This window comes from Hippopotamus amphibius, chromosome 1 (genome assembly GCF_030028045.1).
Source record: "Hippopotamus amphibius kiboko isolate mHipAmp2 chromosome 1, mHipAmp2.hap2, whole genome shotgun sequence".
In the NCBI taxonomy this organism is placed as follows: Eukaryota; Metazoa; Chordata; class Mammalia; order Artiodactyla; family Hippopotamidae; genus Hippopotamus; species Hippopotamus amphibius.
This window is the reverse complement of record NC_080186.1, coordinates 53,777,538-53,789,859: the sequence shown is the minus strand read 5'-3', so window position 1 is coordinate 53,789,859 and position 12,322 is coordinate 53,777,538. Positions and strand designations below refer to the sequence as shown.

Here is a 12,322-nt window from a genome sequence, read left to right as displayed (position 1 = left end):
CCTTTTGGCAACCTGCCTTAAAAATCTTTTACTGGAATTTGGCCTGATAAAGCAGTTTGATGTAACTAATATTTGCATAGATGTAAAAGAACAACTACTGTTTTTACAGGTTTTAAAACTTCTTATACATTTAAACACATGGATATCACATATAATCATCTAAGCAAAGAACTAATTTAACAATTACTACATTCTAAATATGCAGGGCTTCTTAAATATATACAAGACACCTTATGGCTTTTAGCCATATTCCCATATGTAAGGAAAAATTTTTTTTTGAAAATTTAGTTAGAAATATTAGTATGACGGCCACAGAAATGATAGCAGAACCAGTAGAACAGCAGGGATACCAAGTCAGGATCCTCATCAAACCATCTCTGAAGTCTTCCTTATCTGTTTTCTCATTTATATGAACCAATAAAGTCTCTTCATTATTTAAACCAGTTTGAATATGGATTTGTCACTTCATCCAAAAAAATAAAAGCTAACATATCTTGAGCACTTATTAGATCTTCACAATTGAGGTCCCCCACAGGAATTAGCCCTAATGCCCAAAGCATCATTGTATGTAATGATTTAACTTACCTCCTACGCATCTAAAATGGTACTAGCTATGTACCATCCTCAGGAGAACTGAGAAAATAGTTAATTCTCTTGTGGAACTGTGGTGGAGAAAGACAGGGGCTTACAATGAGCTAGGAATTGTTCTAAGCCCTTTACATGTAATCATCAAAACCCTGTGTAACAGGTATTATTTTTATTCATATTTCCTAGATAAGGAAACTTAAATGAAAGACTGAGTGAACTGGCTGCCCTAGAGTCACAGCAACAGTTGACACATCTTTCACCTTAAATTTACAGCACTCTGAACAGGAGAAATAATGAAACAGAAGAGAATACATGGAGAACTATGCAAAGGATCACACAAATTAGCTTTCTTGGATTTGTTACAAAAATCTTTATGTATGTATTTCAGCCTTTGCTGATTTAAACAGGAATTGCAAAATTAAAATAATTAAAGTGCTATAGCAACTTGCATTTATGGCCCTAAGCTAATGACCCATATTATCAATTTATAGTTGTCCAATACCACTTACATGTACTCACATCTGCATCTGATTTTTATTCACTCCACTTTTTAAGCAAAATATTCCAAAGGCACAGAATGGGAACAAAAGAGTAATATAATAAAGACTAACGAACCCACCATCTAAATGCAGTCTGTTTCATGACTATCCCTTTGTAAGATTTTCCTTGGCTCTACACTTAACTCCGCCTTAGTCCTGTACGTCTCAAAGATGGAAAAGACGATGTGAAGCAGAAGGGATTAAGTAGTGAGTGAGCGAAAGAAGGAGGAGGAGAAGAAAGAATGTAGGAAAAAAATTTCTGGAGGGAGAATATTCATTGATGAAGATAAAATAAAGCCATTATTCTTATAGAATGTACTTTCTAAATCTTACATGTGACATGAGAAATGGCAGCAGAGATTTATATGTAAGTAAATATACTTTCAAAGCAGGGTAACTTGATAAGAATTACTCATTTTAATGTATGTGCTCAGCTGTCCTTTTTGATGACTTTTCATTGCAGCATAATTTTACTATCATTTCATGTTAATTTCCTTGAAATGGTTGATTAAATGGAAAGTACAATCCACTAATAGGAACAAATCCTTCGGAATGAAATAAGCTTCATGTTTATGGTTTGGAATCAGATTTGGAGAAAGGTGATTTTAAATCAGGTCCACAATAAAGGCAAAGGTGTTGAGAATTCTGGACATCGCACAGCAATATCAACATGTGGAATAACATAAAATTTTCAGGGCAAATGAAATGACAAAGCCCAACGTAAGCTCTAATATTGTAAGAAAGTAGCGAATAATGCAGAAATGCTTTAGGTCTGAATGGCTATAGAATGACCAATAACAATAATTAATAAATACCATTTCTTCCCTATAGGGACACCTGCATGAAAAAAATGCTTGGCAAGACAGAAATCTTTATATGTTTTACAAAAAGCGATCAAGTGACGCCAAAGATCTGTTTCTTCCAAAGGTGGGTCTTTGTAGGGTTTGGCCAAAAAGTTTGTTACAGCACTTTGATTTCTTTGGAGGAAAGGTAGTATTAGACGAAAAATAGAGCAGTTAAGAAATTTTACAATAAAAACTGGAATGCTTGTAACTTAAAAAAAAGAAAAAAGACTCCTGAAAGATACCTGTGAAAATTAAAGCAGCCCTCTTAGATTTTATGACTATAAAACAGGTGTTCTTCAAATTCCTATTAACTGTAGAAAAAAGGTGGAATTTCAAAGAGAAACACTATATATGTTTGATCAAATCTAACTGCATATAGTTGTTCTTTTTAGATTTAAATATAAAGTTTACTATCAGGTTTTTTCCTGCAAAACTTTTACAAATAAAAAGATTCTGATGTCCATCAAACCACGGTTTCTGTGGACAGACAGATACCCCAGTAAACAACCTAAAAGGCACACTGGCTAAAATGAAGAAAGAGGAAGGGTGATTAAGCAGCTCCAGACTCTAGCAGTGACCCCAGGAGAAGACAGTCACTGTCTTGGCACACCTGTCACACATTAGTAGCATACCAGTGTGACAGACACAACAGTTGGAAAGCTCTGCTTGGGGTATTTTGATTCAATAGTAGGCTTTAAGGGAATATAGCTGATACTTCAAAAATAGAAATTAAAAGTGAGAGATGTCCTAAATGCTATTTAATAAACTGAAGTGTATAATGACCTTTTATCTAAAAGTCTGTGATTTTTATGTTCTACAAATACGGTCTCATTTAAATATGTTAATATAAAGCCTTTTAAGGATCCTTTTTCAATGTAAAAACTGAATAACTGTATATTTACAGCACCAAAAGAATACAATTAACTATTATATTCTAATAAGTGGATATCAATTTAACTTCACTTCTGAGGCAGTTCATTCAATTATCTAATGTTTAAGGTTTTTTTGCAAGTATTTTTATAGCTTTCTATTTTCAAGCAATATCCACATGGTTCTTTCTGATAAGCAGGTGGGAAAACGTCAGCTACACCAATAAATTTACCAGGAACCTGCATTTTCTTGAGATTTTCTTTTGGTCCAGCTGATAACAACAACAGATTGCCAGTTAACTGGTTTCCTAAGCAAAACTAATAAGGTAAATTACAAACTTAAAGTAAAAGAGATTCAACATATCAACAATTTTGGCATTCAGTAATTTCAGTGAACACACATTAAGTACTCATCTTTTTGTCACACAGCAAAAGAAACTTTATATCAAGAGAGCATAAAGTAATATTTATAAAAGCTTTAAATGCACATTTCACTCTTGGAGCTATCTTTGAATAATTATTTTAGGAATTACCATTATGATGCCCCAAATAATCTAATTCATATAAAGGTCTTAAGTCACTGAGCTTTATATATGAGCCTCTTAGTCAAAAGGTCATTAATAACTCTAGTTAATAATACACAAGCTTAAGTGATTGGGATAAAGTATGACAACTTTAATTTACTCTGACATGAATCGAAAAAATAAGTTAGCTAGAATGGTGGATAGGTAAGTATCCAATAGAACAACAGATAAAACAAATACATCAAAATATTAATTTTAGAATGGAGGTGGTGAGTTTATGATGTTCACTATAGAAATCTTTCAACTTCTGTATGTTTGAAATTTTTCATAATACAATACTGAGGCAGAAATCATCAATAAAAAACAATTTCCTCTTCCTCCCCAGTCTACTAAAAAATAAGCACTTGGTCCACACTGTACTTCATTTACGTATGTGAAAAGACACATACTTCCCAAAGATTGCTTAATGATTCATGATTCTTCATTTAAAATCCATGTTTTAGACTTCCCTGGCGGTGCAGTGGTTGAGAAGCCACCTGCCAATGCAAGGGACACAGGTTCGACCCCTGGTCCAGGAAGATCCCACATGCCTCAGAGCCACTAAGCCCGTGCACCACAACTACTGAAGCCCATGTGCCTAGAGCCTATGTTCTGCAACAAGAGAACCCATCACAATGAGAGGCCTGCACACCCGCAATGAAGAGTAGCCCCCGCTCAACGCAACTAGAGAAAGCCCACGTATAGCCAAAAAAAAAAACAAACCATGTTTTGCTCTAGACTGGATACTACTTTCTTTACATTTTAGTGAAAACTTAAACTAAAAAGCTGTATGATTAAATCATACAATTAGTACTTCATTAAAATAGAATACAATTTTGGAGCAGGCTAAGTCATCTCTACAGTATTTTAATAGTAGATTTTATGGTTGTTACCTTAAGATCCATTCTCTCTCCCTCAGTATGTAGTGGTGATGGAACTGGAATTATCCTGATCCTTAAGTCTACAAGTAGGCCCTGATTGGTGGGGTTTAACTCAAACAAGATAATCACATCTATTTTGCACAGTGATTGGTTCAGGGGTTTCTTAAAGTGCCACACTCAAAACTTTTGCTGGAAAGTATGGGGTATAGTTTCTTATTCTGGATATTATGATATGTGGGTATAAAACTCACCCATCAGCCATTTTAACACAATAAGGAAAACCTCCTGAAGATAAAAATGACAAGGAGGGCGGAGCCTTAAGAATCATGTTTAAATACAACAAGATGGAGCTCAAACCAAACTTTTCCTGAAGTATACCCTACTTCTGGACTTTTTAGGTACATAAGCCAATAAATCCTCTTTATTCTTTAAGCCATATTATTTATGCCATAAACAAATCCAGAATTGGGTTTTCTGTTACCTGCAATAAAAACATCCTAATAAATATTTTTAAAAATATGGCTAAGTAAATAAACACCATAATATAAACAACATAATCTATGAAATGCTTAAAACAATGATTCCAAAAGATGATTATGGGAAAAAAAACCACTCTGGGAGTTCTGTAAACATACAGATTAAGAGAACCCATTTCTGACCTACTGAATTCTAAATGTCTGGGAATGGGGCTTGAAAATCAGTATATTTTGAAAGCTAAACGTGGTGATTCTGACATAACCAGTGTGCCATAAACTACACTTGAAATGCACTGGTTTGAACAATCTTTGAAAATTAACTATTTTTTAAAACACAAATTCAAAATTCTACTTATGTGCCAATTATAAAATGCTTTTTATACTATTTCTTAAAAATCTTAAATAATATTTTGAGTTGACACTCATTATAGAATTCACTTAGTATAATTTTACATATAAAAAGAGATTTTTTCAACTACCACAATGGTGAGTGTGGTAAATGACCAAGACATAAATTTATTTACAAATAGTCTCTATGTTTCCAAAACAAATATATTTAAAAACAAAAACAGAGGAAAAACTGTCAAGGGTTAATTTCTTTCAATTCTGCTATCAGTTTCACTTCACATTATTTCAGTGATAGTTTCAGCTGGTCAGTTCCCTGTCTATAGAGGTTGGTTCAATTTTGAACTGAAATCCCTTTCTTGGTTAACCTAGCTCTCAAACAGAAAATATTATTTTAAAGTTTGGTAATGTATGATGAGGAACTAAGTGTTTAGGATCTGAGAAAATTCCACACATATGACCCCTATGACTGAAAACAAATTGTTCCAAAGAATTAAGAAAAACCAAAGACCTGGAGACCAACAAAATAATTCTTTTAAAACTTAAAAAAGTACCAATATTTATGAGGAGATATGGCAATAAATAACGGAAATATGGAGTCCAATTCCCTAAGCTTTTATCAGGTAACAGATTTTTATAGCCCCAAAGCTATGTTCTTTAATATAACACATAAATGTGTAGAGAGGAATATTTTACTTAGAGCAGTGATTCTGGTGTTCAACTACCTAGACTGCTGATAAACCACCTTAGGCATATACCTTCACCTGTTTTGTCCCTGCAATCTTTGGGAGCTCTAATCACAGAAAGGATGAGGTACAGATGGACTATACTCAGGATGTGCCAAATATTCTGTTAACCTGAATATTTTCAATCTGCTGACTGAAAAATCATAAATGCTGTGGTCAGCAGGAAAAAAACTGAATTGTGTATTTGTGCAAGTCACAGCACAAATGAATTAAATTTGTCACAACTGTCACAGCCAGTCACAGCACAGGACTTGATTAAAATTAAATTTAATTAAAATTAAAATATCAGAAATACCTTTTAATTTAATCAGAAATATCTCCACCTACATCTACTGTACTCCAACACACTATCTAAAAGGTTGAACAATTAAGTATGGTGATGCATATCAAGCTAAAAGACTGAAGAGAAAATGTAAATGAAATGTTTATAGCTCTAAGCAGCATGTTTTTGCATGTTACATTGCAGCAAAACTGAGATAAATATGTTGTTAAGTTGCTCTGAACAAGTGCTTGAGAGAAAAGTGTGGTTTAGCAGTGTACAACATTAAAAAATATTAAATGTGTGGCAGTGAGAAAAGAGGAGGCAGGGGTCCAGGTTTGTTTAAATTCATGAATTAGCCTCACTTTAAAAGAGAAATTGTAACAAGCATGCATAAGAGTCCATTCTTGTTTGTTTCTTTATCTATGTTTTTAATGCTGGTTATAACTTACCCCTATCTTGCCACAGGAAGGACACTTCCTTAGACAGGAAGATAGCAGATTTTAAAAGCTGTGTTTCAAGTCATAGGCTTTTTAATACTCTATACAACCAGATAATTTGCTTAGAAGGTTTGCTTGTTTGTTTTTTTAAAGAATATAACCAGTTAACACATACCTAATATATTAGATGTGCAGATGAAGGTAGTAGAAAGCACCCTAGATCAAATATAAAAAAATCTAGTCTATCATTCACATCTTGCAAAATTTTTCTCTAGCTTTTTAGTTTTTAAAATTCTCATATCTACAAAAGAGCTGAAATAACAGTACAATACCCATGTATCCCTTAGTTATATTCACTAATTACTATTTTGCCACATTTGCTTTTGTTCTATTTATGTGTATTTTCTGAACCATTTGAATGTAAACTGCAGATATGACATTTCACTAGTATATATTTCAGCACACATCTCCTAAGAGTAAGTAACTGTTCTACATAACCAAATGTCATTACAACCCTAAATTAATAGTAATTTCACAGCATCATTGAACATGTACTTTCTATTCAAGCTTTCCTAAAAGGGTCCAAAATATTTTATTATCCACTTTTGATTATTATATCTCTTTAGCATTTTTTAATCTAAAACAGTACTTTTGCCTTTTTTTCATGCTATTGTTGATATTTTGAGTCAAAGTTGAAACAGAAAAATTTCCCATTCAAACAAAAAACAAGTACTGTTTTTATACCTTTTTTCAAATAAAACAGGCAACAGAGTAAAAACTAATATAATGTATATTTAATGGTTGGTTGGGTCAAGGGGGTAAACAGAGAAGACATGGCCACAGAAATTTAAATATCTCAAGACAAAGACTTAGAAAATTTATAGGAATACAGCATTTTGTATATTACACTGGTAAATATTTATTTTATTATTTATATGTGTTTGGTAAGAGATAAACATAATAAATGTTAGTTATGATTTTTGGCCTCTTATTAATATATTAACGTGTTTTAACATTTCACTCCTATGAGGTCCAAAGAACTCTCTATATTTTACATCACTTTAAACACACACAAAAAGCCTTTCAGCCTGTCATTTGTCTCTTTGTAAAAATATTCTACGAAGTAGGTAAATGACTTTAAATTCTGGGAAAAGCATAATGTTCATCACAAAGAAATCTCTAAGACAGAGAAGACTTGTCATAAAAGAAAGCATAAAACAACCACTCATTAAGCTTGATCTTGCTCACTGAGAGAGTGCTCACAGCTGGAAAACTGAAGAAAATGTGATTCATCTTCTGGATAGCTGGAACTGTCATATCTTAAAATCCTTATATTCCATGTCATGGGGGTTATCATCTCAGTGAAAGATTTATCTCTATTTTTGTTTCTTGGTTTTGTTTTTTGTTTTTGATACCACAAACTTAAACCCCAAATAAATACTCTTGTGTACTGTAAAGCAGCTTTGGTCTCACTCTTTCCCTATGAGGAAAGGATATGTGGTCGTGCATCCCATTTACTAATGATAAACACTGTTATGCTAGGCTGAGTGAACACCTGATAAACCCTTTGGTGAGCAGTGTCTTGGGAAACCAAGACTTTTGAAGAATTAGTTACAAAAAGCCTTTCTAGATCTATGCAAACATCATTTCATCACTTTTCTTAATCTACTACCCATACTTTTATTTCTCTAGACTGTCTTCTCCCAGCTTGATGACGATTATGATCTAGGCCTATTATTTCCATCCTCTGGATTCTTATCACCACTTCTTTCTCTTAGCCAGATTTTCTCCAGACTGACAGACTAATAGTAAGTCCTCTTTTCTGGCATGGTGCTTTACCTGAGTACTGTCCTCATGGGTGGCTTGATCTAAGCACAGCCTGGCCCCAAGAGCAATAGAAGATTAAACAGACTAGTGGCTTACTTATCAAGGATCACAGGGATAGCCAGGGTTAGAAATCAGATTTCATTCCTAGCGCCATAATTGTAAGACAGATCACAGCAGGATATGTGCTAGAATTGTTTTTCCAAAAATGGTGTTGCTTATGTTACTCATTTATCTTTTTCTGGACCCTCTGTAAAGAGTGTTAGTAAGCCAAAGTTGGGGAGTTCAGTCCTTGGCTGTCAAAATTTCTCATGTACCTTTCTTAGCATCAGATGACCATGTATATGGCTCCTATATATTCATCTTATGGATAAAACATGCTTTTCTATGACCTGTTCAAAGGATCCATGTAGAGCCGATTTTGCCAAAAAGCAGCTTTATCGACTTATTAGACTATTAGATTAGAACTTGATAGGGGGACTTCCCTGCCAGTCCAGTGGTTAGGACTCCATGCTTCCACTGCAGGGAGCACGGGTTAGATCCCCGGTTGGGGAACTAAGATTCCATATGCCGTGTGGCTCGGCCAAAAAAAATAAATAAATAAAAGAACATTTTAATCTAAGTACAGAAGGCCAGTGTGAAAAAACAAATTATAAAATCACTTACAAATTCAGTAATCCCATCCCATATGAAGTCAATGGAGACCAAGGTATCAAACAAAACAAACAAAAAACCAAAGATAAAGACAACCCATATAAAGATAACATCAATAATACTTTATAAATTTCAAATTAGTAACATACTATAAAATTAATTTCCGGGGCTTCCTAGGTGGCGCAGTGGTTGAGAATCCGCCTGCCAGTGCAGGGGACACGGGTTCAATCCCTGCTCCAGGAAGATCCCACATGACGCGGAGCAACTAAGCCCATGAGTAGAAAAAAGAAAAAAGAAAAAAAAAAATTAATTTCCTTTCTCAACAATTTCAATGAGGTGGTTTGGCTTGGCTGTGAATAACACAGTTTTTTAAGAGTCATTTTTCCTCTGCATATATTTCTCCATCAAACAGTAATCACATTAGCTTATAATTTGGAGTTCACCTTTTGTACACAGGAATTTAAATGCTTGGGCGGGGGGGGGCAGATAGGAAAAAATTTTTTTCTGAAGAAAACATAGAGAAAATTATTTCTATTCATATTCCTCAGAATTAATCAACGTTAACACATCTTGGAATATGTGCAGCCAGATTTTTTAATAAAAATAATTGTTTCTGTAAAATTATACATTCTTCTTAAGCAATTTAAGCAAAGCTAAAAATACAAAAATAAAAAAAAAACATTAAATATTAGCTAAAATTAACAGGAAAAGAAAGTACAGTGACTACAAAGCGTTTCTTCAATATGAGAGAATTTCCTTTTAAAAAAAAAAACCTCCAAATTTAAGTGATTACAAAAAAAATTAAGATATTAAGAGTACATTTTTACTACATGCTTTAAACTTATGTGGTATTGACTGACTAACCTGCTGGGATATAAGTACATTTATACCCTACTTTCATATCCCCTCCCCCTCCACTTTCAGATTTTTGTTACCTATGTTATTCTTATATTGCCAAAGTTTATTAAAAAGAAGAAAACCACTCTCACTTGTAACCATTATTCCCATATTTGTTTAGTATTAGTGCTGTATTTAAACAGATTCAACATTTACCATCCAACTTTTCAAATAGCGCCTTCATTTCATAGTTCTTTATTTTGACTTGTTTTAAGCTGGATTTCACTATCCAGTAATTTTTTCAAGATCATGAGAGTAGTATCCTAGCAATCTTTTCCCAGTGGAAAACACCAACCTATTCCTTCAAAATACCTAGATGACACATTGTTTGGCTATAATATTTTTGGGACAGCCAAACTCAGAATGCCGTGAACTAGTACTAAGATAACTTTCCGTGGTAATGGAAATGTTCTCCATCTGTACTGTCTAATATGGTAGCTAGTAGCTACTGTGCAAAATGGGGCTATGACCACATGAAGCCGACTAGTGGCTATGGTATTGGAGAGTGCAGCACAGTCACTGCTCTGCTGATTTCTGGCATTGAATGTGCTGTGAGAAATCTGGAGGACAAGTCTTAATCTTCCCACATAACTTTGCAGGTAATTTGCTCTAAGAGTTTATGGAGCATTCTCCGTCAAATTTTCCTAGAACACAAAGTGTTCTTTTAATTTGCATCTTTGAATCTTCATTAATTTCAAGGACCTCTTCCTGCTTATTTTTGAATATATTTTATTTCCATTTGTTGTGGGATAACAATTATCCTTAGCGTTAGATTATCTGTCTGTCATCCATAAGCATTAGCTAATATACTTGTTTTACATTCTTAACCTCTACAGTCACTGTGATTATCATCTCAGGCTTTTCTTCTATGCCAATATTCCAATTTTCAGCATTGTCCACTGAATAGGCTATTCTTTTGTGGTTTCTGCAAACTGGCCTTCAATTTATTCCCTTAGTGGTACAACCCCCTCCTTCTTACCTCATTGTACCTGATATTACCTTATCTTTTGATTTCTTAATTTTATTAAATTCACACTTACTTATTTTATAGCATGAAGTAATTGTCATTCCTCTCACCGTTGAATTACCTTTCTTATTGGTTGGGATCTTTCTGAATAGTATTTCTTTCTCTTTTCTCTGCTATAATGATATAAACCAAGATGCTATGCCATTTCTTCTCATCATGCTCATGGCTAGGTGACTGTCTATATTCTAAATGCTCTAATGATATGAGTTACTTATTAACTCTCTTTCCATCATATTTAAAATCTATTTTCTGTGCCCTCCAAGCTCAAGTTTGTTCTCATTTCTCTATGGCCTGAGGGATAGTGGGGGAAGGAAGAACCTAGCTAAACAAGGGCTCTGTTTATGCTTCTGAGATTTTGTCAAATATTTTGTATTATCTAATTGCAGGGATACATGCCAAAACCTGGGTTTTAGGATTCAGATCATTTCTCAGATAGAGTGTTGTCCCAGGGCCTTCACTTTAATTAAAATTCAGATGCTCACTTTCTAATCTCTTTCACTGAATTGTTCCTTCTAGCAGCGTCTACAACTCAGTCAGACATACTCATTTTCCTTCTCTCCACATTTGGGATATGACTGAATCTTCTGGGGTTTTTGCTGATTTAACTATATATACAGCATAGTGACATAAGAGAAGGGGAGATAGCTGAGTTTGGAAGCCAAGCCATGCTAGGCCTCTTTCCTCTAAAACAGTTTCTTTCCTTAGCTGTCACTTCTAAAGTTTATTACATTAGGCTAGGATCCTTTTCCTCTCAGGCTGCTTTTAGTGGGAAAGTATTTGCCCTTTAAAAAAAATTATTTACTATTTTGTTAGATGGTTGGGGTAGGAAGTTATGGGATCAGTTTCAGTCCACCTCTGGAGCAGCATTTAAATGAATGAATCTTTACACCTGAAACTTATATAATATTGTACATCAACTATACCTCAATTAAAAAAAAAGTACTTTGAAGCTACCTGCTCTTATGGCATAAGAATATTAAATAATCATACACATGGCTGTTTCCTGGCCCCTAAGATTCATTCAACAATTTTTTTTTGATCACCTGTTACATGCCTGGCACAAGGGATACCGCAGTAAATAAGACAAACAAGGTTCTAATATATTACATGTGGGTGTGAGTTAATTTTTAAAGTGAAGGTAATTTCAGACACTAATAAGGGCTACAAATAATATAAAACATGATGGACTTCCTAGGTGGCGCAGTGGTAAAGAATCTGCCCGCCAATGCAGGGGACACGGGTTCGAGCCCTGCCCTGGGAAGATTCCACATGCCACGGAGCAACTAAGCCCGTGAGCCACAACTACTGAGCCCATGTGCTGCAACTACTGAAGCCCACATGCCTAGGGCCCGTGCTCCACAACAAGAGA

General features: G+C 34.3%; 1 protein-coding gene across 11 annotated transcripts in view; it reads right to left on the bottom strand.

The window, feature by feature from the left end:
• Positions 1-12,322, bottom strand: part of EVI5 (ecotropic viral integration site 5) — a 229,532-nt gene that overhangs the window by 35,426 nt on the left and 181,784 nt on the right. Inside the window, exon 19 of one of the 11 annotated variants that reach the window (XM_057712951.1) lies at positions 9,025-9,294. The exons of the other annotated variants lie outside the window; for them this stretch is intronic. Coding sequence (XP_057568934.1) covers positions 9,178-9,294 — 117 coding nt within the window. The 3' untranslated portion in view covers positions 9,025-9,177. Of the gene's footprint in view, positions 1-9,024; positions 9,295-12,322 lie in introns of those variants that run through there. 11 annotated transcript variants of the gene reach the window in all.